Raw genomic sequence first — 26,807 nt, 5'->3', positions numbered from 1 at the left:
CACAGTGGCACACGTCTGTAATCCCAGCACTTTGGGAGGCTGAGGCTGGCGGCTCACCTGAGGTCAGGAGTTCAAGACCAGCCTGGACCAACATGGTGAAATCCTGTCTCTACTAAAAATACAAAAATTGGCCGGGCGCGGTGGCTCATGCCTGTAATCCCAGCACTTTGGGACGCCGAGGCGGACGGATCACGAGGTCAAGAGATCGAGACCATCCTAGCTAACACGGTGAAACCCCGTCTTTACTAAAAGTACAAAAAATTAGGTGGGTATGGTGGTGGGTGCCTGTAGTCCCAGCTACCCGGGAGGCTGAGGCAGGAGAATCGCTTGAACCCGGGAGGCGGAGCTTGCAGTGAGCTGAGATTGTGCCACTGCACTCCAGCCTGGGCAACGGAGCGAGACTCCATCTCAAAAAAAAAAAAAAAAAATTCCCAGGCAAGGCGGCTCACACCTATAGTCCCAGCTAGTCAGGAGGCTGAGGCAGGAGAATCACTTGAACTTGGGAACTGGGAGGCAGAGGGTGCAGTGAGCCAAGATCATGTCACTGCACTCCAGCCGGGGTGACAGAGTGAGACTGTCTCAAAAAATCTCTCTCTCTCTCTCTCTCTATCTATCTATCTATCTATATCTATATCTATATCTATTTTTGACTTTTGACATAGATATAGATATAGATATATGGAAATATGGCCAGGCACTTTGGGAGACTGAGGTGGAGAACTGCTGGAGGCCAGGAGTTTGAGGCTGCCCAGTGAGCTCTGATTGCGCTACTGCACTCCAGCCTGATAGAGCAAGATCCTGTGTCCAAAAAAAAATGTGGGAGTGGGTACCAGTAGTGGCTCACGTCTGCAATCCCAGCATTTTGGGAGGTCCATGTGAGCCCAGGAGTTTGAGACCACCCTGGCCAACATGGGAAAACTCCGTCTCTAATAAAATACAAAAATTAGCTGGGTGTGTGGTGGTGCGTGTCTGTAATTCCAGCTACACAGGACGCTAAGGCACGAGAATTGCTTAAACCCGGAAGGTTGAGGCTGCAGGGAGCCGAGACTGTGCCACTGCACTCCACCTGGGTGATGGAGTGAGACCCTGTCTCAAAAGAAATAAAGGAAATATTTCCTGGCCGCACCGTGCAGGTGATGTGGATGCCACCGACCCACCCCAGCCCCTCTCCTGGGATCCCCACCCACGCTGTGCTGATTGGTAAATATTTGGACTCCTCCATCCTGATGGTCCCGTGGCCCCTGCCCGGCCCGGCCCTTACCTGCAGCTGCTGCTGTAAATCCTTCACCTGGTCACGGAGGGCCTCCACCTCGGGGGTGGCCAGGGCGGCCGGCTGCTCCTTCAAGGCCTCCTTAAGACTGAAGACTTCTTTGGAGAGTTCTGTGATCTGGGGGTGCGGGTGCTGTCAGCCATCACCCTGGGCCCAGGGCTGGGGGCTGAGGACCTCTCTGCAGCCGCAGGAAAAGGCCAGGGATAAAGGCCTTCGAGGGAAGGTCCCGTCCCAGGCAAACTCTGGCCTGAGTGCCACGTCTGGCCCACCATCTGTTTTAATTTTATTTATTTATTTATTTATTTATTTATTTCTATTTTAGATGCTTATGGTTACCAGCACAGCCTGTTTTTATACAACCCACAAGCTAAAATTGGTTTTCACGGTTTTTTTGTTTTTGTCTTTTTTTTTTTTTTTGAGATAGAGTCTCGCTCTGTCACCCAGGCTGCAGTGCAGTGCAGTGGCGTGATCTCCGCTCACTGCAACCTCCGCCTCCCAGGTTCAAGCAATTCTTCTGCCTCAGCCTCCTGAGTAGCTGGGACTACAGGTGCCCATTACCACATCTGGCTAATGGTTATATTTTTAGTAGAGACGGGTTTTCGCCGTGTTGGCCAGGCTGGTCTCGAACTCCTGACTTCAGGTGATCCACTTGCCTCGGCCTCCCAAAGTGCTGGGATTACAGGCGTGAGCCACCGTGCCCGGCCAAGTTCTTAACTTAGTAGTAGCTGTGATCCTCCACAGAGAGTATGTTTAAACTGTGCCTGGTCAACAGTAGGCACTCAATAAATGCAAGGCCTTATTATTACTATACATCAGGGGTTTTCAACTTGAGGCAATTCTGCCCCCCAAGGGGACACTGGGTGTTGTGTGAGGACAACACGACCTGGAGGAGCTTTTGGCATGGAGTGGGTGGAGGTCAGGGATGCTGTTCAGTCCCCCCCAGTGCCCAGGACAGCCCCAGCCCAGGAAACGATCCTGCCTCGACGTCCACAGTGCACAGGGGAAGAAACCAGGCTATAGATAAACCATCATCCTAACTGCAATTTTGCCCTCTATTTAGAGGCGGAAACTGAAGCTCAGAGAGGTGAAGTGTCTGGTCTAAGGTCACACAGTGAGTCGGGGCTGGGTCATTCTGTATGCTGAAGCGCCTGGGACTCTGGGTGTCTCATCTCCTGTCCAGTGACATGTTGCGTGATTTTGAGCCACTAACTTCATCTCTTAAAGATTCAGTTTGCTCATCTGGAAAATGGGGACAAAAATACTTTCTGAAACCAGGTGCAGTGGCTCACGTCTGTCATCCTACCACTTTGTGAGGCTGAGGCAGACAGATCACATGAGCTGAAGAGTTTGAGACCAACCTGGGCAATATGGCGTTTGAAACCCTGTCTCTTACCAAAAAAAACAAAAACAAAAACAAAACAGGCTAGGCATGGTGGCTCACGCCTGTAATCCCAGCACTTTGGGAGGCTGAATCACCTGAGGTCGGGAGTTCAAGACCAGCCTGGCCAACATGGTGAAACCCTGTCTCTACTAAAAATACAAAAATTAGCTGGGTGTGGTGGTGCATGCCTGTAATCCCAGCTACTCAGGAGGCTGAGGCAGGAGAATCTCTTGAACCCAGGAGGCGAGGTTGCAGTGAGCCGAGATTGCACCACTGTACTTCAGCTTGAGCGACAGAGTGAAACTTTCTTTCAAAAAAAGAAACAAGGCCGGGCGCGGTGGCTCAAGCCTGTAATCCCAGCACTTTGGGAGGCCGAGACGGGCGGATCACGAGGTCAGGAGATCGAGACCATCCTGGCTAACACGGTGAAACCCCGTCTCTACTAAAAAATACAAAAAAAACTAGCCGGGCGAGGTGGCGGGTGCCTGTAGTTCCAGCTACTCGGGAGGCTGAGGCAGGAGAATGGCGTAAACCCAGGAGGCGGAGCTTGCAGTGAGCTGAGATCTGGCCACTGCACCCCAGCCTGGGCGACAGAGCCAGACTCCGTCTCAAAAAAAAAAAAAAAAAAAGAAGAAACAAAAAAATTAGCCAAGTGTGGTGGCACACACCTGTAGTCCCAGCTACTCAGGAGGCTGAGGCAGGAGGATCGCTTGAACCTAGGAGGTCAAGGGTCCAATGAGCTGAGATTGTGCCACTGCATTCCAGCCTGGGTGACAAAGTGAGACCCTGTCCCAAAAAAAAAAAAAAAAAAGGCTTTCTGGCTTTTAGAGTTGCAGGAAGATTAAAAATGGTAACGTGTAAAGCCGGGCGCAGTGGCTCACACCTGTAATCCAGCGCTCTGGGAGGCCAAGGCGGGTGGATCACGAGGTCAGGAGATCGAGACCATCCTGGCTAACATGGTGAAACCCCATCTCTACTAAAAACACATAAAAAATTAGCTGGGCGTGGTGGCAGGCACCTGTAGTCCCAGCTACTGGGGAGGCTGAGGCAAGACAATAGCGTGAACCTGGGAGGTGGAGCTTGCAGTGAGCCGAGATCGCACCACTGCACTCCAGCCTGGGCGACAGAGCGAGACTCTCTCTCAAAAAACAAACAAACAAAAAAAAAAACAAAGGTAATGTGTGAAAAATTCCCAATCTAACAACTGGAGGCTGCTGTTATCATCATTGTTTAGGAACAAACGTGGGAATGTGGGAGCGTGGGTACAAACCCAGCTGAAAGACTGCATGGCTGTGTGACCCTGGGTAAGTGACTTCACCCCTCTGTGCTTATGTTTCCTCAAATGGGGATAATAAAAGCACCTATCCTGTGAGAACTGGATAGGATTAAATGCATCAAGTCCATAAGGTCTGGCATGCAGAAAGCACTCAATAAATGTAACTGGGCCGGGCGCGGTGGCTCACACCTGTAATTCCAGCACTTTGGGAGGCTGAGGTGGGTGGATCACGAGGTCAGGAGATCAAGACCATCCTGGCTAACATGGTGAAACCCCGTCTGTACTAAAACTACAAAAAATTACCCAGGCGTGGTGGCGGGTGCCTGTAATCCCAGTTACTCGGGAGGCTGAGGCTGGAGAATGGTGTGAACCTAGGAGGTGGAGCTTGCAGTGAGCCGAAATCACACCACTGCACTCCAGCCTGGTCAACAGAGCGAGACTCCGTCTCAAAAGTAAATAAATATATAAAAAATAAATGTAACTGTGGGGACAGATGCGGTGGCTCACGCCTGTAACCCCAGCCCTTTGTGGGGCTGAGGCAGGCAGATCACTTGAGCTAAGAAGTTCAAGGCCAGCCTGGCCAACATGACGAAACCCCATCTCTACTGAAAATATAAAAAATTAGCTGGGCATGGTGGCATGTGCCTGTAATCCCAGCTGCTCAAGAGGCTAAGGCAGGAGAATTTCTTGAACCCAGAGGTTGCAGTGAGCTGAGATCATGCCACTGCACTCCAGTCTGGGTGACAGAGTGAGACTCTATCTCAAATTAAAAAATAAAATAAGGGCCGGGCACGGTGGCTCAAGCCTGTAATCCCAGCACTTTGGGAGGCCGAGACAGGCGGATCACGAGGTCAGGAGATTGAGACCATCCTGGCTAACATGGTGAAACCCCATCTCTACTAAAAAATACAAAAAACTAGCCAGGCGAGGTGGTGGGCGCCTGTAGTCCCAACTACTCGGGAGGCTGAGGCAGGAGAATGGCGTAAACCCGGGAGGCGGAGCTTGCAGTGAGCTGAGATCTGGCCACTGCACTCCAGCCTGGGTGACAGAGCGAGACTCTGTCTCAAAAAAAAAAATAAATAAATAAATAAAATAAAATAAAATAAGGCTGGGTGCGGTGGCTCATGCCTGTAATCCTAGCACTTTGGGACGCCGAGGTGGGCAGATCACGAGGTCAGGAGAACAAGACCATCCTGGCTAACACAGTGAAACCCCATCTCTACCAAAACTACAAAAAATTAGCCAGGTGTGGTGGCGGGCGCCTGTAGTCCCAGCTACTCGGGAGGCTGAGGCAGGAGAATGGCGGGAACCCGGGGGCGGAGCTTGCAGTGAACCGAGATGGCTCCACTGCACTCCAACCTGGGTGACAGAGCAAGATTCCATCTCAAAAAATATATAAATAAAATAAAATAAAAGTAACTGTGGTTATAATTAGTAGCTGGAACAGCAGCCTCTGTGTGTCTGACTTATCAGAGGCTGTAACCAGGTCCCCTTCTGTTTCTGAGCCTCAGTTTCCCTTCTGGAAAATGGGTTGATTTTCCAAGGCCCTTGCAGCGGGGACCTTCACAGACTGTCCCCAACCTTTGCTGAGTGAATGCCTCCCTGACCGGGTGTGGGAGAGGGGGCACCCACCTTCTTGTCCTTCTCCTTGGCCTTGTCCAGAGCCTCCTGGGCCCGGCTCTGGGCCTGGCGAGCCCTTTCCGCCTCGGTCCGTAGCCCCCGTAGCTGCTGCTCTGCTGTGGCCAGCTGCGCCTCGGCGGCATGTCGCTCACTCTTCATGAACAGGGCCTCACGCTGCACCTGCGGCCCAAGCCCACGCGTGACTCTCAGGACACTAAAGACTCCAATGATGCTAGACCCCAGAATTCATATGACCCTTCTACTTTGTTTTTGTATTTTTGGATTTTTTTAAACACAGAGTCTTGCTCTGTTGCTCCAGAGCTGCAGCCCTGGCTGGAGTGCAGTGGTGAGATCATGGCTCGCTGTAGCCTCAATCTTTCAGGCTCACGGGATCCTTCCACCTCGGCCTTCCAAGTAGCTGGGACGACAGGTGCATGCCACCACGCCCGGCTACTGTTTTCGTTGTTTTTTTCTTTTTCTTTTTTTTTTTTTTTGAGATGGAGTCTCGCTCTGTCGCCCAGGCTGGAGTGCAGTGGCGTGATCTCAGCTCACTGCAAGCTCTGCCTCCTGGGTTCACCCCATTCTCCTGCCTCAGCCTTCTGAGTAGCTGGGACTACAGGTGCCTGCCACCAGGCTGGTTAATTTTTTGTATTTTTAGTAGAGACGGGGTTTCACTGTGTTAGCCAGGATGGTCTCGATCTCCTGACCTCTTGATTCGCCCACCTCGGCCTCCCAAAGTGCTGGGATTACAGGCATGAGCCACCGTGCCCGACCCTGGCTACTGTTTTCTTGTTTTTTTTTTTTTTTTTTTTTTTTTTTTTGAGACGGAGTCTCGTGCTGTGTCACCCAGGCTGGAGTGCAGTGGCGCGATCTCGGCTCACTGCAAGCTCCGCCTCCCAGGTTCAGGCCATTCTCCTGCCTCAGCCTCCGATAGCTGGGACTACAGGCGCCCGCCACCACGCCCGGCTAGTTTTTTTTTTTTCGTATTTTTAGTAGAGACGGGGTTTCACCATGTTAGCCAGGATGGTCTCGATCTCCTGACCTCGTGATCCGCCCGCCTCGGCCTCCCAAAGTGCTGGGATTACAGGCTTGAGCCACCGCGCCCGGCCTGTTTTCTTGTTTTTTTGTTTTTTTTTTGATACAGAGTCTTGCTCTGCTGCCCAGGCTGGAGTGCAGTGGTGCAATCTTGGCTCACTGCAACCTCCGCCTCCCGGGTTCAAGCGATTCTCATGCCTCAGCCTCCTGAGTAGGTGGGAGTACAGGCACGTGCCACAATGCCAACCTAATTTTTGTATTTTTAGTAAAGATGGGGTTTCACCACGTTGGCCAGGCTGTTCTCAAACTCCTGACCTCAGGTGATCTGCCTGCCTCAGCTTCCCAAAGTGCTGGGATTAAAGGCAAGAGCCACCACACCCAACCTGTTTTCTTGTATTTTTTGTCGAGATGGGGTTTTGCCATGTTGCCCAGGCTGGTTTCGAGCTCCTGGGCTCATGTGATCTGCCCGCTTTGGCTTCTCAAATTGCTGGAGTTACAGGTGTGAGCCACTGCAACTGGCCAGATTTCATTATTTTTAATCCAGCGGACTCTGATGCTGAAGTTTCTGTTTTTGCTTTTTGAGATGGAGTCTCCCTCTGTCACCCAGGCTGTAGTGCAGTAGCATCATCTTGGCTCACTGCAACCTCCACCTCCTGGATTCAAGCAAATTTCCTACCTTAGCCTCTTGAGTAGCTGAGATTACAGGCACCAGTCACCACATCCAGCTAACTTTTTGTACTTTTAGTAGAGATGGGGTTTTGCCATATTGGCCAGGCTGGTGTCGAACTCCTGACCTCAGGTGATCCACCCACCTTGGCCTCCCAAAGTGCTGGGATTACAAGCGTGAGCCACCACGCCCAGCCATGAATTCAGGAATTTGAGACCACCCTGGGCAACATGGCAAAACCCTGTCTTCACAAAAAATTAAAAAGTTAGATGAGCATGGTGGTGCACACCTGTGGTACAGCTACTTGGGAGGCTGAGGTGGGAGGATTGCTTGATCCCAGGAGGTGGAGGTTGCAGTGAGCTATGATTGTGCCACTGCACTCCAGCCTCGGTGACAGAGCCAGACCCTGTCTGAAAAACAAAAAGAAAGGAGAGGAAGGGAAGGGGAAGAGGGGGAAGAGAAAGAGAAAGAGAAAGAGAGAGAGGAAGGGAGGAAGGGAGGAAGGAAGGAAGGAAGGAAGGAAGGAAGGAAGGAAGGAAGGAAGCCAGCCGGGCGCGGTGGCTCACGCCTGTAATCCCAGCACTTTGGGAGGCCGAGGCGGGTGGATCACAAGGTCAGGATATCGAGACCATCCTGGCTAACACGGTGAAACCCCATCTCTACTAAACAAAATACAAAAAGTTAGCTGGGCATGGTGGCGGGCACCTGTAGTCCCAGCCACTCTGGAGGCTGAGGCAGGAGAACGCTGTGAACCCAGGTGGAGCTTGCAGTGAGCCGAGATCGTGCCACTACACTCCAGCCTGGGCGACAGAGCGAGACTCCCTCTCAAAAAATAAAAAAAAAAATTAAATTAAAAAATAAAATAAGTCTGTTCCAGTAAAATCGATGGGGTCAAAACACCTCAGGGCTGGGGGGCTAAAAAAAGGCCACCACGTGGCTGCTGGGGTGCCGGGTGGGGGCCAGCCCTGCTCACCTGGAAGACCTCTGCGCTGGTCTTCTCATGCCGCCGTCCCAGCTCCTCCAGCTGCCCCTCCAGCTGTGCCACGTTGGCCTGCAGGGCGCCCACGATGCGTTCGTGCTCGGAGAGCGCCACGCTGCACACACGCTCCCGCTCCAGCTCTGCGCGCAGCCGGGCGGCCTCCTTGCCCGTGGCCACCACCTCCTGCTCCAGACTGGCCGCCCGGCCCCGCAGCTCCAGGGCCTCCTCCTGCAGCCGGCGGTGCTCAGTGGCCGGCACCACGGACTGGCGGAGGGCCTCGGAGGCCTCCCGCAGCTCGGCCAGGCCCTGCCGCGCCTCCTCGCAGGCCGCAGCCAGCTCAGCCACTCGGGCTTCGGCCGCGTCCCGTGCCCGGCCCAGCTCCGCGGCCGCCGTGCGCTGCTGCTCCCCCGTGGCCTTGGCCGTGGCCAGCTGCTCCCGCAGCACCTCCAGCTCCCGGCTCTGCTCCAGCCGCGCCTCCTCCCGCTGGGCCAGCTCCGCCCGCAGGCCCCGGGCCTCCTCCTCGGCGAGTAGCCGGCTGGCGCGAGCCTCATCCAGGCAGGCCGAGGCCGCCTCCAGCTCCCGCAGGCGGGAGTCCCGGTCTCGGAGATCCTCCCGGGCCTGCTCCAGGGCGGCCCGCAGCTGTGCGGTGTCGCCGCCACCCCTCTCCACGCTGGCCCCGCTGCCCTCGGCCTCGCGGACGCGCTCTCGCAGCCGGCCCGCCTCAGCTTCCGCGGCCTCGCATTTCCCCAGGGCTGCCTCCAGCTCCGCAGCTGCCTCCCGCTCCCGCTGCCGGAGCGCCTCCTCCAAGCCGCGAATCCTGGTCTCCAGCTCTACTTGAAGCTTTTCCGAGGCCTCTGCAGCACCAGGATGTAGGACAGGGCCAGCAGAGACCCCCGGGGCCATGGCCTCTACCCCCGGGTTCTCTACACCTGTGGCACTGAATCCTGTGGCTTCTACCCCTGTGGCCCTAGAGCCTGTGGCCTCCATGTTTGTGGTCCCTGTGACTGGGGGCTCTGCTTGCCCAGCACCCGCTCTGCAGGCCAGCACTTCTGCTTCCTCTGCTTTTGTTTTTGTGGCCTCCACTCCCATGGCCTCCACTCCTGTGGCCTCTGTGTCTGTGGTCTGCACTCCTGTGGGCTTAGTTTCCATGTTTGCTTCCTCTTCTACAGTCTCCATTTCTCTGACCTCAGCCCCTGTGGGTTTTGTCTCTGTGGCCGTGGCTCCCGTGGCCTCAGCTGCCATGGACGTGGCTTCCATAGTCCTGGCTTCCATGGTTTCATCTCCTGCAGCCTTCTCATCTGTGGTCTCAGCTCCATTAACTTTGGTTTCTGGAGCCACTGAGCCATTTAGCTCCATGTGGGTTGGCCCGTTTTTGGTGGCTGTGGCTCCAACACCCTCACTCTCCCCACAGGCCGCCCTCTCTTCTCTGGGGACCTCTCGTGTCTCCTGCTGCCTCAGTGCCTGCAGGGCCTCAGCGTGCTGCCTGCGCAGCTGGTCAAACTCGGCCCGGAGAGAGTCATAGAGGGCAAGAGGGATGACCTCTGCTGAAGCTTCCACTTCCATCTGTGTCTCATCCTTCTCAAAGTTCTCCAGGATCTGGGGAGTGGGGTGGGGGGCAGGAGTCTGGCAGGGGTTGATGTGACCGTGGGGACACAGGGCAGCTTTGCCACTTTCCCTGCCCACCCTGACCTCAGGGAACCAGCCCTAGGTCCTCAGATCTGTCCCCAGCCTCACTTTCCCTACCTGGACCTTCTCCATCAGTTCCTGGTTCTGTCTGGTGAGCACAGCCACCTGTTCCTGCAGTGAGGCCAGGCGTTCCTGGGCCGACGGGCTGAGTTGCCTGGACAGCAGCGCCTCGGCCCCTGGAGGGGGACACAGAGTCAGGCCCCGGGGGCCTGGGCCACAGGGGACAGGAGGTGGGGGGCTGGAGTGGTGGATCAGGGTCCCCAGGGCAGACTTAGGCAAGCAGAATTTAAAAAACGGAAGAGTACATACCTCCCTCCCAGCTTCAAACTCCCCCACACCTAGAGGTCCAGGCTCCGTCTCCCAGGGCCCCAGGGGACAAGGCGGCCGGGAGTGCGTGGGGAGGTGGGGGCTCACCTGGAAAGTCAGGCAGCTCACCCTCCTCATCCTGCAGAGTGGTCACATCATAGCTAGTATTCTCCCGCTCGTTCTGGGGGTAGGGAGCAGAGTCCAGCTCGGGGTTCTGCTCTCAGCCCCTGTGTGTTCCCACCAAGACTCCAGTGGGGGCTGGGCTGTTCACATATCTGTAGTCTCCCATGAGTACCAGATGGCTGCATTTGGCCCACCAGATTTGGCCCACAAGGATTTAGTGAGCGCCTTCTATGTCCTTTGCCACTCCTCTTTCCCCTGCTTTTTAAAAATTATTATTTTGGAGCCAGAGTCTTAATCTGTCACCCAGGCTGGAGTGCAGTGGTGTGATCATAGCTCACTGCAGTCTCCAACTTCTGGGCTCAAACAAGCCTCCCACCTCAGCCTCCCAGGCAGCTGGGACTATGGGTGTGCAACACGACACCTGGCTAATTTTTAATTTTTTTTTTTTGCAGAGATGCAGTCTCGTCACGTCGCCCAGGCTGGTCTCGAACTCCTGGGTTCAAGCCATCCTCCTGCCTCAGCCTCCCAAAGTGTTGGGATGACAGGCGTAAGCCACTGTGCCTGGCCCCATTTTTTTTCTTTTTCCCAGGCTGGAGTGCCGTGGCACGATCTCGGCTCACTGTAACCTTCAGCTCCCAGATTCGAGCGATTCTCCCACCTCAACCTCCAAAGTAGCTGGGATTACAGGCATGTACCACCATGCCCGGCTAATTTTTGTATTTTTTAGTAGAGATGGGGTTTCTCCATGTTGGCCAGGCTGGTCTCGAACTCCTGACCTCAGGTGATCCACCCGCCTCGGCCTCCCAAAGTGCTGAGATTACAGGTGTGAGCCACGGTGCCCAGCCTCATGCTTGAGTTTTAGGCGGGTGTGTGTGGCTGTGTTTTTAATGTGTCTCTGGATCTCTGTGTTTGTGTGTATGGTTGTCTGTATGTATATATGTTTGCATAATTATGTGTTTTCAGAAATACTGGCGGGGCATGGTGGCTTATGCAATCCCAGCACTTTGGAAAGCAGAGATAGGAGGATTACTCGAGGCCAGGAGTTCGAGACCAGACTGGGTAACATAGTGAGACGCCATCTATCCAAAAAAAAAAAAAATTAGCCAGGTGTGGTGGCACACGCCTATGGTCCCAGCTACTTGGGAGGCTGAGGTGGGAGGATTGCTTGAGGCCAGGGAAGCCAAGGCTGCAGTGAGCCATGATCATGCCACCGCACTCCAGCCTGGACAACAGAACAAGATCCTGTCTCAAAAAAAAAAAAAAAAAAGAAGTATTTGTTGCATGTGTATGTATTTGTGGGCATGTTGTCTGTGCGTGACTGCATGAGACGGATGCATACATAGTGCCTGTGTGTGTGATGATGTATTCTTGGATGTGTTTCTTGCGTGTCTGTAAACTGTGTGTTTGTGGGTGTGCCTGCTGTTATCTATGCTCTGCCACGTGCCTAGAGAGCGGTTATCCATCCCTGTGTGTATACATATGCTTAAAGAAAAGTCCTTTCTGGGTCTGGGTGTGGTGGCTCACACCTGTAATCCAGCACTTTGGGAGGCCAAGGTAGGCGGATCACCTGAGGTCAGGAGTTCAAGACCAGCCTGACCAATATGGTGAAACCCCATTTCTACCAAAAATACAAAAGTTAGCCGGGCGAGGTGGCGTGCACCTGTAGTCCCAGCTACTCGGGAGGCTGAGGCAGGAGAACGGCATGAACCCGGGAGGCTGAGGCAGGAGAACGGCATGAACCCGGGAGGCAGAGGTTGCCATGGGCCGAGATCACACCATTGCACCCCAGCCTGGGTGACATAGCAAGACTCTGTCAAAAAAAAAAAAAAAAAAAAGGAAGGAAGGGGGAAGGAAGGAAGGAAGGAAGGAAGGTCGGTCTCGATCTCCTGACCTCGTGCTCCACCTGCCTCGGCCTCCCAAAGTGCTGGGATTACGGGCGTGAGCCACTGCGCCCGGCTGTGACTATGGGTTTGTGAGTGCATGTGTCTGGTGGGTACGTTTGCATGTGTGTGAGGCTGTGCGTGCACTGGTGTGGCTGTCTTTTCACTGCTGCAGGAGAGAAGTTCCCCCACCCAGCCCCAGCCCCAGCCCAGCCCCGACTCATCACTGCTCCTACCTCCAGCAGGGACAGCCGGCTCTGCAAACTCTCCACCTCCCGTCCCAGGCTCTCCTTCTCCTCCTGTCTCTCCACCAGCAGCTGCTGCAGCTCTTGCACCTGTGAGCAGCAGTGGACGCTCAGCTGCCTCTGGCAGGAAAGGCTGGGCAGGGGGAGGCCGGCTCCTCCCCACCTTCCCACCTACCTGTCTCTCCAGGCTGTGCAGGGAGCTGGCCTCCGGGGACTGATGGGAGAAGCAGGGACAGGGGGTTGGATCTGGGCAGAAGGTCTCCCTGCCCCACCTCCTGCTTCATAGCCTCCATTCCATGCACATTCACGCAGGCCATGTGCAACTATTGAGCACCTACTGCATTCTGCCTGCTTACTCATTACTATTTATTGAGTGACTGCTGTGTACCAGGTACCATTCTGTTTAATCACTCATTACTAAGTATTTATTGGGCACCTGCTGTATGCTGGGCCCCATTCATTCCTATTAAGTGCCTACTTTGTGCTAGCTATTGTTCTGACCTTTCACTCAGTATTTACTGAGCACCTACTGTGTGCCACCATGCACCATTCTGACCAGTCATTCATTTCTAAGTATTTATTGAGTGCCTGCTGTGTGCCAGTATGCACCATTCTGGCCATTCATTACTAAGTACTTATTAAGCACCTGCTGTATGTCAGGCACTGTTCCATCCGCTCATTCATTCACTCGACAAGTTTATTTTGTTTTTTGTTGTTGTTGTTGAGACGGAGTCTTGCTCTGTCACCCAGGCTGGAGTGCAGTGGCGCGATCTTGGCTCACTGCAACCCCTGCCTCCCAGGTTCAAGCAACTCTCCTACCTCAGCTTCCCAAGTAGCTGGGATTACAGGCCCCTGCCACCAGGTCCAGCTAATTTTTTTTGTTTTTGAGATGCTCTGTCACCCAGGCTGGAGTGCAGTGGCGCAATCTCAGGTCACTGTAACCTCAGCCTCCTGGGTTCAAGGGATTCTCATGCCTCACCCTCCCAAGTATCTGGGACTACAGGTGCACACCACCACGGCTGGCTGATTTTTTTGTACTTTAGTAGAGACAGGGTTTTGCCATGTTGACCAGGCTGGTCTCGAACTCCTGATCTCAGGTGATCCGCCTGCCTTGGCCTCCCAAAGTGCTGGGATTACAGGCGTGAGCCATGGTGCCCGGCATAGCTAAATTTTTTTGTATTTTTAGTAGAGACAGTGTTTCACCATGTTGGCCAGGCTGATTTCCAACTCCTGACCTCAAGTGATCCGCCCACTTCATCCTCCCAAAGTACTGGGATTACAGGCGTGAGCCACCACGCCCGGCCAGAAAGTTTTTACTGAGTGCCTCTTCTAGGGCAGACCCTGGTTTCGGCCATTCATTCATCCACTCACTTGAATATTCATTCACCCAATCAATATTGATGATGCCCATACTCTGACCCAGGCATGACCAGCCATGCCTGCCCTCACAGGCTCATAGTCAAATGGGTGGACATACATAAAATAAATGCATGCCCAATAGCAGTAAGTGCTGCAAATGAAAATAAAGAGGCCAGGCACAGTGGCTCACACCTGCAATCCCAGCACTTTAAGAGACTGCGGTGGGTGGATCACCTGAGGTCAGGAGTTCGAGACCAGCCTGGCCAATGTGGTGAAACTCCGTCTCTACCAAAAATACAAAATTAGCTGGGCGTGGTGGTGGTCGCCTGTAATCCCAGTTGCTTGGGAGACTGAAGCAGGAAACTTGTTTGAACCTGGGAGGAAGAGGTTGCAGTGAGCTGAGATTGTGCCATTGCACTCCAACCTGGGTAACAAGAGTGGCAACAAAACAAAACAAAAAATAAATAAATAAAAAATAAAGCGAACTAGCGAGTTGGCAGGGGGGAGCGGGTGTTACAATTTTTTTTTTTTTTTAAGATGGAGTTTCACTCTTGTTGCCCAGGCTGGAGTGCAATGGCACGATCTCGGCTCACAGCAACCTCCGCCTCCCAGGTTCAAGCGATTCTCCTGCCTCAGCCTCCTGAGTAGCTGGGATTAAGGCATGTGCCACCACGCCCGGCTAGTTTTGTATTTTCAGTAGAACCGGGGTTTCTCCATGTTGGTCAGGCTGGTCTCAAACTCCCGACCTCAGGTGATCCACCTGTCTCGGCCTCCCAAAGTGCTGGGATTACAGGCGGAGCCACTGCGCCTGGTTGGGTGTTAACAATTTTAAGAAGTGGGCATGGGAGGTGTCTTTGGCAAGGGGCCTATAAAGTAGGTGAGGTAAAGAGCTGTGGGAACATCTGGGGCTAGAGCATTCCAGGCAGAGGACCCAGGCCGTGCAAAGGCCCTGAGGCAGGACCGCGCCTGGTGAGTTGGAGGAACAGCGAGGAGGCCCAGGTGGCCGCAGCAGAGTGGGGAGGGGGAGAGACGGAGGAGGGAAGGTGGGAGAAAAGTAGGGGGCTCTTCATGCCTGCATTGACCCCACCCGGGCTTGGCCCCACGCCCAAATCTTAGAGGCCTCCTAACCTCCTGCTGCCTCCGTTCCTTGTGCTGTTCCAGGCCCCGGATCTTCTGCAGGAGGCGGCCCCTCTCCTGGCGCAGCCTCACGATCTCCTCATAGGCATCTCGATCATCCTGTTCCCCTCCCCGCCCGCGGCCTTTAGATGGGGCCTAAGGTTTCCCCATCCCAGGCCTCAGCCAGAGCCCCACCCTGTGCCTGGGGGCTCCCCACGCCTCCTCCCGTACCCGGAGCATCTCTCACCGGCATGGGGATGCTGGCGGGAGGTGGAGGCGCCTTCCGCTTCTTGGAAGCCCCCTGCTTTCCATGGCTGGACATAGAGTTCTGGGAAGGGAGGGGAGACAGGGTGAAGGGGGCAGATCGGGGTCCATGCCAGCCTCCCCGACAGTAAACCAACCTAGCCAGCCCCAGTCATGGCCTGACTTCCCGTAAACACGGAACCAGCCCCTGCCTCCTCCCCCTTGCTTATCCCAGCAAAACGCAGACAAGACCACCTCCCTGTAAGTTCCAGATCTTACTCTTCACTCTCTGCTCCTCTCTGTGCCTCAGTTCTTTGCCCAGCTAGACCACAGTGCCCACATGTTTTCACTCCTCTGTGGAACAGAGATGCTTTAAAACTGGGAGAGGGGCTGGGCGCGGTGGCTCACACCTGTAATCCCAGCACTTTGGGAGGCCAGGGCGGGTGGTCACTGGAGGTCAGGAGTTCGAGAGCAGCCTGAACAACATACAGTGAAACCCTGTTTCTACTAAAAAATACAAAAAATTAGCTGGGTGTGGTGGCACCCAGCTACTCAGGAAACTGAGGCAGAAAAAGCACTTGAACTCGGGAGGTGGAGGTCGCAGTGAGTTGAGATCACACCACTGCACTGCAGCCTGGGTGACAGAGCGAGACTCCATCTCTCAAAAAATAAACAAAACAAAAAACAAAAAACAAACAAAAAAACTGGGAGGGGCTGGGCACGGTGACTCACGTCTATAATCCCAGCACTTTGGGAGGCTGAGGCGGGTGGATCACTTGAGGCCAGGAGTTTGAGACCAGCCTGGCCAGCATGGTCAAACCCCGTCTCTACTAAAAATACAAAAATTAGCCAGGTATGGTGGGTGCCTGTAATCCTAGCTACCAGGGAGGCTGAGGCAGGAGAATCGCTTGAACTCAGGGGGTGGAGGTTGCAGTGAGCCAAGATCGAGCCACTGCACTCCAGCCTGGGCAACAGAGCGAGATTCCGTCTCGCGGGGAAAAAAAAAAAAAAAAAAAAAAAACTGAAAGAGGGGAAGAGGCCAGATCTGCTTCCCTCCCTGAAGACAACAACCCTCAACAACCTCAGTCCCCACTGCCCTCCCACCCCAGCCCCATAATTTGGCCCCATCCCCCCAGTATTCTCACCCAGTTCTGGGAGTTAGGCTGGGCACACTGCCGCCACTTGGTGGCAGCATACCCTGAAGGTAGGATTCTTTCCAAACAGGTTTTCCCAGGTCTAACTTCCTTCTCTTCTCACAGAGCTTGGGGCAGGGGAGAAGTTAGTGTGGTTGCAGGGAGGAGGGGCTCCTTCACTGCTTAGGGGTCCATACCTGAGATGACGCCTCGCCTGAGTCATCCTCTGTGAGGGCCGGGGAGAGAGGGAAGCAGGGTCAGACATTCTGTTCCCAGCCCCAGGAAGGGCATTGGTGGGCCCCAGGGACTTGTAGGGGGTTCCTGATTTCCCCAAGAATCAGGGTGTTTAAGGTAGAAATCTGGTGCTTGGGTAGAGTGCTGATAGAGCGACTTGGGACTCTTAAAAAGAGAGGACAGGCCGGGTGCGGTGGCTCATGCCTATAATCCCAGCATTCTGGGAGGCCGAGGCGGGTGGATCACCTGAGTTCAGGAGTTCGAGACCAGCCTGGCCAATGTGGCGAAACCCCGACTCCACTAAAAAAACAAAAATTGGCCAGGCGTGGCGGCAGGCACCTGGAGTCCCAGCTACTCAGGAGGATGAGGCAGGAGATTTGTTTGAACCACGTGTGGCTAATTTTTGTGTTTTTTTTTTTTGTTTTTTTTTTTTTGAGACGGAGTCTCGCTCTGTCGCCCAGGCTGGAGTGCAGTGGCCGGATCTCAGCTCACTGCAAGCTCCGCCTCCCGGGTTCACGCCATTCTCCTGCCTCAGCCTCCTGAGTAGCTGGGACTACAGGCGCCCGCCACCTCGCCCAGCTAGTTTTTTTGTATTTTTTAGTAGAGACGGGGTTTCACCGTGTTAGCCAGGATGGTCTCGATCTCCTGACCTCGTGATCCGCCCGTCTCGGCCTCCCAAAGTGCTGGGATTACAGGCTTGTGCCACCGCGCCCGGCCTTAATTTTTGTATTTTTAGTGGAGACAGGGTTTCACCATGTTGGTCAAGCTGGTCTCGAACCCCTGACCTCAAGTGATTCGCCCACCTCGGCCTCCCAAAGTGCTGGGATTACAGGCATGAGCCACCTTGCCTAGCAGGGATGCCCTTCTTAGGAGACACAAAGTTTTGTTTTGTTTTTTGGTTTTTTTGTTTTTGTTTTTGTGTTTTTTTTGAGATGGAGTCTCGCTCTGTCGCCCAGGCTGGAGTGCAGTGGCCAGATCTCAGCTCACTGCAAGCTCCGCCTTGCGTGTTTATGCCATTCTCCTGCCTCAGCCTCCCGGGTAGCTGGGACTACAGGCGCCATCCACCTCGCCCGGCTAGTTTTTTGTATTTTTTAGTAGAGACGGGGTTTCACCGTGTTAGCCAGGATGGTCTCGATCTCCTGACCTCGTGATCCGCCCGTCTCAGCCTCCCAAAGTGCTGGGATTACAGGCTTGAGCCACCGCGCCCGGCCTTGTTTTGTTTTTTAAGACGGAGTCTCGCTCTGTTGCCCAGGCTGGAGCGCAGTGGCACGATCTCAGCTCACTGCAAGCTCTGCCTCCCGGGTTCACCCCGTTCTCCTGCCTCAGACTTCCAAGTAGCTGGGACTACAGGCATCCGCCACCACGCACCCCCATTCTCTTGCCTCAGCCTTCCAAGTAGCTGGGACTACAGGCGCCCGCCACCACGCCCGGCTCATTTTTTTTGTATTTTTAGTAGAGATGGGGTTTCACCGTGTTAGCCAGGATGGTCTTGATCTCCTGACCTCATGATCCACCTACCTTAGCCTCCCAAAGTGCTGGGATTACAGGCGTGAGCCACCAACGGCCAACAAAGTTCTTACTGTACAGATGACCCACGAAAGGAGAAGCAGACCCCCTCCTAGACTACTCTAAATGCCCTGGGGCTCCTTGAAACTGTTCTGAGTAGAATTGGGTAAGCTCTGGGACCTCCTAGAATGCAGACAGTCGGGGGTACCTTGAAACTATTCACGATAAAGAAAAGGGGTGACAAGAAGCTGCCAAGAAGCAAATGCAGCGGGGAGATGGGGCTTGCATACCGCTGGGTGGGGAGGGGCGCTGGGCCGCCTCTTGCAGAAGGTGCAGGATGAGCTTGTCCCCCGCCAGCGCGCCATAGTGAGCCGCGTCCTGCCCCAGCGCATCGGTGATGCCCGGCTGGGCTCCGCCCTGCAGCAGGACTTCCACTGTTTCCGGGCTGGCCCCCTCACAGGCCAGCATCAGGGCCGTCCTACCAGGGGAGGGGGCTACTGAGGAGATGAGAACATCCCCCAAGCCCCCACGCCCACCTCAGCACCCAGGCCGGGCTGGGAAGAGGAGGCTGGCTATATCGCTTTACTCAGAGAGGTTAAGAGTCTTGCCCAAGGTCACATAGCATAGGGTGGACTGGCTGGGAGGGGAGATGCTCACCTGCCTTGCAGGTCCTGATCATTCGCGGCAGCTCCTTGCTGCAGCAGGAGACGGCACAGGTCTGTGTGACACATCTGAGCTGCTATAATGAGGGGTGTTGCACCTGACTGGTAGGGAGGAGGAGGGATGCGATGGCATGAGAAACTGACCCCCGGGAGGTGCAGAAGCCTGTATAACCGCCCTTGAGTTTTCACCTTGAACTTTCTCAGGCTTTCAAAGGGTGCCTGAGATACTGCCACTTGGTGGCAGCATACCTCAAGCATAACATCTTCCCCAAAGAGATCCCAGAAGCTTACCCGATCTTGGGGGTTTAGATGTGCCTTAAAGGAGCAGAGCACCTCTGAACAGGAGAGACAGCCACCAGCCACTGCAAAAGAGAAAAGGTTGGCCGGGCGCGGTGGCTCAAGCCTGTAATCCCAGCACTTTGGGAGGCCGAGACGGGCGGATCACGAGGTCAGGAGATCGAGACCATCCTGGCTAACACGGTGAAACCCCGTCTCTACTAAAAAATACAAAAAACTAGCCGGGCGAGGTGGCGGGTGCCTGTAGTCCCAGCTACTTGGGAGGTTGAGGCAGGAGAATGGCGTGAACCCGGGAGGCGGAGCTTGCAGTGAGCTGAGATCCGGCCACTGCACTCCAGCCTGGGCGACAGAGCGAGACTCCGTCTCAAAAAAAAAAAAAAAAAAAAGAGAAAAGGTTGTCGGGTGTGGTAGCTCAACCCTGTAATCCCAGCACCTTGGGAGGCCGAGGCAGGAGGATCACTTGAGCCCAGGAGTTCGAGACCAACCTGGGCCAACATAGCAAGATCCTGTCTCTAAAAAAAAAAAAAAAAAAAAAAAAAAACGCAAAAATTATCTGGGTGTGGTGGCATGTGTCTGTGGAACCAGCTACTCGGGAGGCTGAAGCAGGAGGACTGCTTGAGCTCAGGAGTTTCAAGGCTGCAGTGAGCCATGATGGCGCCACTGCACACCAGCCTGGGTGACAGAGTGAGATCTTGTCTCAAAAACCAAGAAAAGAAAGGAAGAAAAACAAAAGGGGGAAGAGTAGGGGTAGGGTGAGACTTCAACCTTTTCTGGGGACTTTCTGCCTGGGTGTGACCCTGCCCCTTTATTTCATGAGAAATTCCCACGTACCCTGGGAGATTTGTAACAAAGGCAAATTTTGCATTTTACAGATGCAGAAAGCGAGGCCCAACCAGGCCTGGGGTCACCCAGTGGGGTCACAGGAAGAGTCAGATCTAGGATCTAGGTCTGCCAACTGCTAGTCCCAAGCACTGTGGTTCCCTCTACTTTCTGTAGAGACGGGGTCTCACTGTGTTGCCCAGGCTGGTCTCGAACTCCTGGGCTCAAGCAATCCTCCTGCCTCAGCCTCCCGAGGGGCTGGGATTACAGGCATGATACCCACACTACAGGCATGTGCAACCATGCCTGGCTAATTTTTACTTTATTTTGTTTTTTTAGAGACAGGGTCTTGCTATGTTGCCCAGGCTTTTCTTGAACTCCTGGGCTCAAGCAATCTGCTTGCCTTGGCCGCCTGAGTGGCCGGGAGTGTGGGCGTGCACCACCACTCCTGGCTAATTTTCTTTTGGATTTTTTTTATGGAAATGTAATGTCACTATATTGCCCAGGCTGGTCTCAAACTCCCAGGCTCAAGCAATCCTCCTGCCTCTGGCTCCCAAAGGGCTGGGATTATAGCGTGGAGCCACCACGCCCGGCCCCACTTCTGCATTTATTTATTTATTTTATTTTATTTTTATTTTTTGAGACAGTGTCTCCCTCTGCATCCACACTGGAGTGCAGGGGTATGATCTTGGATGACTGCAACCTCCGCCTCCTGGGTTCCAACGATTCTGCTGCCTCAGCCTCCCAAGTAGCTGGGATTATAGACATGAGCCATCACATTTGGCTAATTTTTATATTTTTAGTAGAGACGGGGTTTTGCCATGTTGTACAGGCTGGTCTCAAACTCCTGGGCTCAAGCAATCCTCCCACCTCTGCCTCCCATAGTGCTGGGATTACAGTGTGCCTGGCCTATTTATATTTTAAGAGATCCCTCCTACTGCCATTTGCACAGGACCAGAGTGGAGACAGGGAGGCTTCCCAGGAGGCTGTGCAGCTGAGACAAGAACACAGTCTCTGGAATCCCTGGGTGTGAATTCCAGCAGGTTGACATACACAGCCTATGTACAAAAATCCACTTTTCAGTCAATAAACTCTATTTGGGTACCTGCTGTGTGTCTGAGGGAGTATGAGGTTCTGATTGCTGCAAACCTTATCTACAACATGTAGAACAGCGCCTGACACACAGTAGGTACTCAGTAACTGTTTTCTGTTGTTGTTTGTTTTTTTTTGAGATGGAGTCTTGCTCTGTTGCCCAGGCTGCGCAATGGCGCAATCTCGGCTCACTGCAACCTCTGCCTCCCGGGTTCAAGCGCTTCTCCTGCCTCAGCCTCCCGAGTAGCTGGGACTACAGGCGCCCGCCACCACGCCCGGCTAATTTTCTGTATTTTTAGTAGAGACGGGGTTTCACCAGGTTAGCCAGGACGGTATCGATCCGCCCGCCTCGGGCCCCCAAAGTGCTGGGATTACAGGCGTGAGCCACCGCGCCTGGCCTTAATTTTTTATTATTAGTAGAGACAGGGTTTCACCATGTTGGCCATGCTATTATCGAACTCCTGACCTCCGGTGATCTGCCCTCCTAGTAATCTGCCTCCCAAAGTGCTCGGTAACTGTTGAATGACAAAAACCAACGGGCTCCTGTATTGTGACCAGAGGCATTGCTGCCACTAGGTGGCAGCATACTCCAACTGCAGGGAATTCTCACTCAGGGACTAAAATCCCAAAAGCCCAATTTTATTCTGAGTTTCCAAAAGAACAGATGCTTCGTGAGTCGGCAGCGAAAGCCACGCCTGAATTTCATGGGCACAGCGGACAGATCGGGGGCTGTGGGTTCTGGTTCACATCCGTGGGCCCCTTTCCCTCCCTCTGGGAAGGAGATTGGATTTGGTGATTATGAGGGTGCCAGCTGCCTGAAGTTATGGTTTTCCTGATATCTCCTAGGAGCTCCTCAAAGGAAATTAAACCCTAGGGACCTCTCCTCACCCTCACAAAGACCAGGAGTACAATCGGCTGCTCCTTGAGGTCAGATGACCTGGATTCCCTACGACTTACCTGCAGACAAGTTAAGCCTCATCTGTGCAATGGGCTAAAAGCCTGCAGTTCAAAGGGTAACCGGGATTTATGATGGGCTCCAGTGCCTGGCATACAGTAGGTAATAAAAAAGGAGGAGAAGGGCTGGCATGGTGGCTCACGCCTGTAACCCCAGCACTTTGGCAGGCCGAGGCGGGCAGATCACCTGAGGTCAGGAGTTCAAGACCAGCCTGGTCAACATGGTGAAACCCTGCCTCTACTAAAAATACAAAAAAAGGCCGGGCGCGGTGGCTCAAGCCTGTAATCCCAGCACTTTGGGAGGCCGAGACGGGCGGATCACGAGGTCAGGAGATCGAGACCATCCTGGTTAATATGGTGAAACCCCGTCTCTACTAAAAAAGTACAAAAAACTAGCCGGGCGAGGTGGCAGGCGCCTGTAGTCCCAGCTACTCGGGAGGCTGAGGCAGGAGAATGGCGTGAACCCGGGAGGCGGAGCTTGTAGTGAGCTGAGATCCGGCCACTGCACTCCAGCCTGGGCGACAGAGCGAAACTCCGTCTCAAAAAAAAAAAAAAAAAAAAAAATACAAAAAAATTTTAGGCAGGTGTTGTGGCACAGGCCTGTAATCCCAGCTACTCAGGAGGCTAAGGCAGAAGAATTGCTTGAACCTGGGAGGTGGAGGTTGCAGTGAGCCGAGATTGCACCATTGAACTGCAGCCTGAGCGACAGAGGGAGATTCTATCTCAAAAAAAAAAAAAAGGAGGCTAGGTGGGGTGACTCACGCTTGTAATTCCAGCACTTTGAGTGGCCGAGGTGGGAGGATCACTTGAGCCCAGGAGTTTGAGATCAGTCTGGGCAACATAGCAAGATCCTGTATCTACAACTAAATTTAAAATATTAGCCAGGCATGGTGGTGCATGCTTGTGGTCCCAGTTACTTGGGAGGCTGAGGCAGAAGGATTGTTTGAACCCAGGAGGTCAAGGATGCAGTGAGCCATGATTGCACCACTGTACTTCAGCCTGGGCAACAGAGCAAGACCCTATTTCATAAAAAGAAAAGGAATGCCAGGAGTGGTGGCTCACGCCTGTAATCCCAGCACTTTGGGAGGCCAAGGCAGGTGGATCACCTGAGGTCAGGAGTTTGAGACCATCCTGGCCAACATGGTGAAACCCCGTCTTTACTAAAAATACAAAAAAATTAGCCAGGCGTGGTGGCAGGTGCCTGTAGTCCCAGCTACTGGGGAGGTTGAGGCAGGAAAACTGCTTGAACCTGGGAGGTGGAGGTTACAGTGAGCTGAGATCTCGCCACTGCACTCTAGCCTGGGCAACAGAGTGAGACTCTGTCTCAAAAAAAAAAAAAAAAAAAAAGAAAGGAGGAAACAGAAAGCTTCACAGCATGTCAGATCCCTAGGGTCCTGGGTAGAATAACCCCCAAGTCTAGCACCCTCTGGGCTACGGGGTCAGGGCAGGGCTGGGCTGCACCCACCTGCATGGTGTAGGGCAGTCCACCCGCTGCTGTCCACGACGTCCACCACGCAGGAAGCCTGGGGATGGGGCGAGTCCTTTGAGGCGGAGCCATCCTTCTTGCTGCCTGATTTCTCTAGGACTGTCTTCCCCACCCTGGGCTCTGCTATACTTCAGCCCCACCCTTCCCTGGTCCCCACGTGACTCCATTTTCATGAAACTTGGTGAGAAAAGAAAATAGCTGGGAGCTGAGAAGCAGCTGGGAATTTGGGGAGTAGCTGGGAACTCTGCGAGTGTCTGGGTCTAAGAAAGGACCTAGGGCTTGGGGAGAAACAGAACTCAGGAAATACCTGGCACTGGGAGTATATGTACATATATATATATATTTTTTTTTTTATTAGATGGTGTTTCACTCTTGTTGCCCAGGCTGGAGTGCAATGGCGTGATCTTGGCTCACTGCAACCTCCGCCTCCCGAGTTCAAGGGATTCTCCTGCCTCAGCCTCCCTAGTAGCTGGGATTATAGGCACACGCCACCACTCCCAGCTAATTTTTTGTATTTATAGTAGAGACAGGGTTTCACTATGTTGGCCAGGCTGGTCTCGAACTCCTGACCTCAGGCGATCCACCGGCCTCAGCCTCCCAAAGTGCTGGGAGTACAGGCCTGAGCCACCACGCCCGGCTCGGGAGTATATCTTAAATAAGAGAAGCATGTGGATGGTCTGAGAGTATCTGGTTATCCAGGGAGTAGCTAGGGTTCTGGAGTAAAAGGGGCCAAGGAATATCTAGGATTCATAGAGCATCTGGGGGTTCAAGGAACTGCTGGAACTCAGGAGTAGTAGGGGCCAACGGAGTAGCTGAGATAAGAAAGTAAATGACCTGCAGTAGTTGCTTCAAGCACTGTGGGTGCCCGTATTTGGCGGCCAGGTGGAGGGCATTGTAACCTGGGGAAGGAAAGAAGATTTACTGGAGCTCCAGCTATTCAAGTAGCTCCCAGCTGCTCCCCAAGCCATGTCAATGACTTGTGATGAATTTCTGTATCTAGCAAAGTCCCTGAACCCTAGTATTTCTCTCTTTTTTCCCTACAGACAGGATCTTGCTCTGTCACCCAGGCTAGAGTGCAGTGTGACCATAGCTCACTGTAGGCTTGAACACCTAGGCTCAAGCGATCCTCCTGTCTTAGCCTCCCGAGTAGCTGAGACTACAAGCAAGTGCCACCATGTCCAGCTACTGTATTTGTATTTTCTGTAGAGACGGGGGTCTTGCTATGTTGCCCAAGCTGGTCTTGAACTCCTTGGCTCATGCGATCTTCCCATCTTAGCCTCCCAAAGTGCTGGGATTAACAGGCATGAGCCATTGTGCCCCACCGTCAGGTACTTCTCAAAACCATGCTATTACCTGTACCCAGAGACTCTCCAAGCCGTGGCTAGTCTGTATTCCAGACAATCCCACCTCAGTGACTCTCCACACCGCACTATTCCTCAAGCCCTATTGCCTCAGCTACTCCCCATATCCCCAGATACTCTACAGGGTCAACTACACCAAAGTTTCAGCTCTGCCCTTCACAACCCACAGTTGCCGTACATGTTCTTCCAATCCACATACCCTTGCTCTTCCACATGCCAACTCTGTCCCTGTTTGATGCTCCACGAATCCCCAGCTACTCCATATACCCTGCCCATCATGCCTGTGGCCCTAAAGCTTCAGATTTAACTGTGTCCCCATGCTAGTTGCCTCCTGAGCCCCAACTAGTCCTTTTGGCCACACATTTTTATCTCAGTTATTCCCCCCAGGTCCCCAGGTAAGTCATACATACATACAAGTTCTCCTTGTACCCCAGCTACTCCAAGAGCTCAAGCTACTCCCACAGCTCCACCTGCTCCCACAACTCCAGCTACTTCTAGATCCCAGCTATCCCACATACCTCAGCTATTCCCCAAACTCTACTTGTTATTCTCCTGCCCCAGATACTTTGCAAGCTCAGCTACTCTCATGAATCCAGTTCCTCCTCCAAACTCCAAGTAGTTCCCTTCAGTCACTTCCTTGATCTCAGATACTCCCACATCCCAGATACACCTCAAAGCTTAGTTCGTCCAATAGTCCCAGTTATCTCCCAAGCCCCAGGTTCTTCCTCTGCCTCAGTCACTTTCTAGAAACTTCCCCAGGCTGGGCATGGTGGCTCACACCTATAATCTCAACACATTGGGAGGCTGAGGTGGAAGGATCACTTAGAGCCCAGGAGTTCAAGACTGGCCTGGGCAACACAGGGAGACCATATCTCTACTAAGAATAGAAAAATTAATTGGGCGGCCGGGCGCGGTGGCTCAAGCCTGTAATCCCAGCACTTTGGGAGGCCGAGACGGGCGGATCACGAGGTCAGGAGATCGAGACCATCCTGGCGAACACGGTGAAACCCCGTCTCTACTAAAAAATACAAAAAACTAGCCGGGCCAGGTGGCGGGCGCCTGTGGTCCCAGCTACTCGGGAGGCTGAGGCAGGAGAATGGCGTGAACCCGGGAGGCAGAGCTTGCAGTGAGCCGAGATCGCGCCACTGCACTCCATCCAGCCTGGGAGACAGAGCCAGACTCCGTCTCAAAAAAAAAAAAAAAAAAAAAAAAAAAGAAAAATTAATTGGGCGTGGTCGTGTGCGCCTATAGTCCTAGCTACTTGGGAGGCTGAGGTTGGAGAATCTCTTGGGCCCGGGAGGTGGAGACTGCAGTGAGCTGAGATCATGCCCATTGCACTCAAGCCTGGGTGACAAAGGGAGACTGTGTCCCTCCCCTAAAAAAAGAAAAACAAAACAACAAAACCCCAGAAACTTTGCAGCTATCCTCCAAGCCCCAGCTACTTCCCTGTGCCAGCTATTTCCCCATCCAACTGAACCAATACCTGAATCCTAGTCACTCCCCATCCACAAGCTGTCCACTCGCTTTGCTCAGTGCCAGCCACAGTCTCTGTCTTTGGCCACCCCATCCTAACATGCCCCTGTGTGTCTCCCTGGGGGCAGGGGAGGGGCACCAGAGGGAGCCTCCCCCTTTTTCAGCGGGGAACATTGAGGCCTGGAATCAGGGCCTGGCTGGACGCTCAGACTGGGCACCTGGGCTGAGCTCCTCCTCCCTCCCCGGGGCCCAGCTGGCAGTACCTGCCCCGTCCATGCTCATGACATTGGCACCATGAGCTATCATCACCTCCAGACAGCTGGCCGCACCCCGCATGGCTGCCAGGTGGAACCTGGAAGTGAGAGACAAGGGCTCAGCCAGCAGGTTGCACCCCTCAGCCATCTCTCTCCCGGGTCACGGGCACTCACGCGGACTTGCCCTCGGGGTCTAGCTTCGTGGGCACCAGTCCCTTGCGGGCGATGAGGGTGGCCACCCGAGGTGCATCGTTGTTTTCCACAGCTTGTAGCAGCCTCTCGTCACTCTTGCCCCAGTCTTGACTCTGCAGGGCACACCCACAGATGCGTGGGGCAGGGTTGGCCCCTGC

At 53.8% G+C, this 26,807-nt stretch overlaps 1 protein-coding gene across 1 annotated transcript in view; it reads right to left on the bottom strand.

The window, feature by feature from the left end:
- ANKRD24 (ankyrin repeat domain 24) overlaps positions 1 to 26,807 on the bottom strand; it is a 29,411-nt gene that overhangs the window by 811 nt on the left and 1,793 nt on the right. Inside the window, exons 4-20 of the mRNA XM_025367802.1 lie at positions 26,632 to 26,762; positions 26,467 to 26,555; positions 24,204 to 24,268; positions 23,349 to 23,406; positions 19,013 to 19,083; positions 18,717 to 18,823; positions 18,351 to 18,537; positions 16,517 to 16,555; positions 15,191 to 15,271; positions 14,956 to 15,063; positions 12,644 to 12,682; positions 12,460 to 12,558; positions 10,329 to 10,401; positions 9,972 to 10,090; positions 8,223 to 9,824; positions 5,560 to 5,727; positions 1,262 to 1,387 (exon numbers count right to left, since the gene is read on the bottom strand). Of these exons, the coding sequence (XP_025223587.1) occupies positions 1,262 to 1,387; positions 5,560 to 5,727; positions 8,223 to 9,824; positions 9,972 to 10,090; positions 10,329 to 10,401; positions 12,460 to 12,558; positions 12,644 to 12,682; positions 14,956 to 15,063; positions 15,191 to 15,271; positions 16,517 to 16,555; positions 18,351 to 18,537; positions 18,717 to 18,823; positions 19,013 to 19,083; positions 23,349 to 23,406; positions 24,204 to 24,268; positions 26,467 to 26,555; positions 26,632 to 26,762 (3,162 nt within the window). The remainder of the gene's footprint in view (positions 1 to 1,261; positions 1,388 to 5,559; positions 5,728 to 8,222; positions 9,825 to 9,971; positions 10,091 to 10,328; positions 10,402 to 12,459; positions 12,559 to 12,643; positions 12,683 to 14,955; positions 15,064 to 15,190; positions 15,272 to 16,516; positions 16,556 to 18,350; positions 18,538 to 18,716; positions 18,824 to 19,012; positions 19,084 to 23,348; positions 23,407 to 24,203; positions 24,269 to 26,466; positions 26,556 to 26,631; positions 26,763 to 26,807) is intronic.

This window comes from Theropithecus gelada, chromosome 19, assembly GCF_003255815.1.
Source record: "Theropithecus gelada isolate Dixy chromosome 19, Tgel_1.0, whole genome shotgun sequence".
NCBI classification, from domain to species: Eukaryota; Metazoa; Chordata; class Mammalia; order Primates; family Cercopithecidae; genus Theropithecus; species Theropithecus gelada.
The sequence above is the reverse complement of the archived record's forward strand: the minus strand, read 5'-3'. Positions and strand labels throughout refer to the sequence as shown.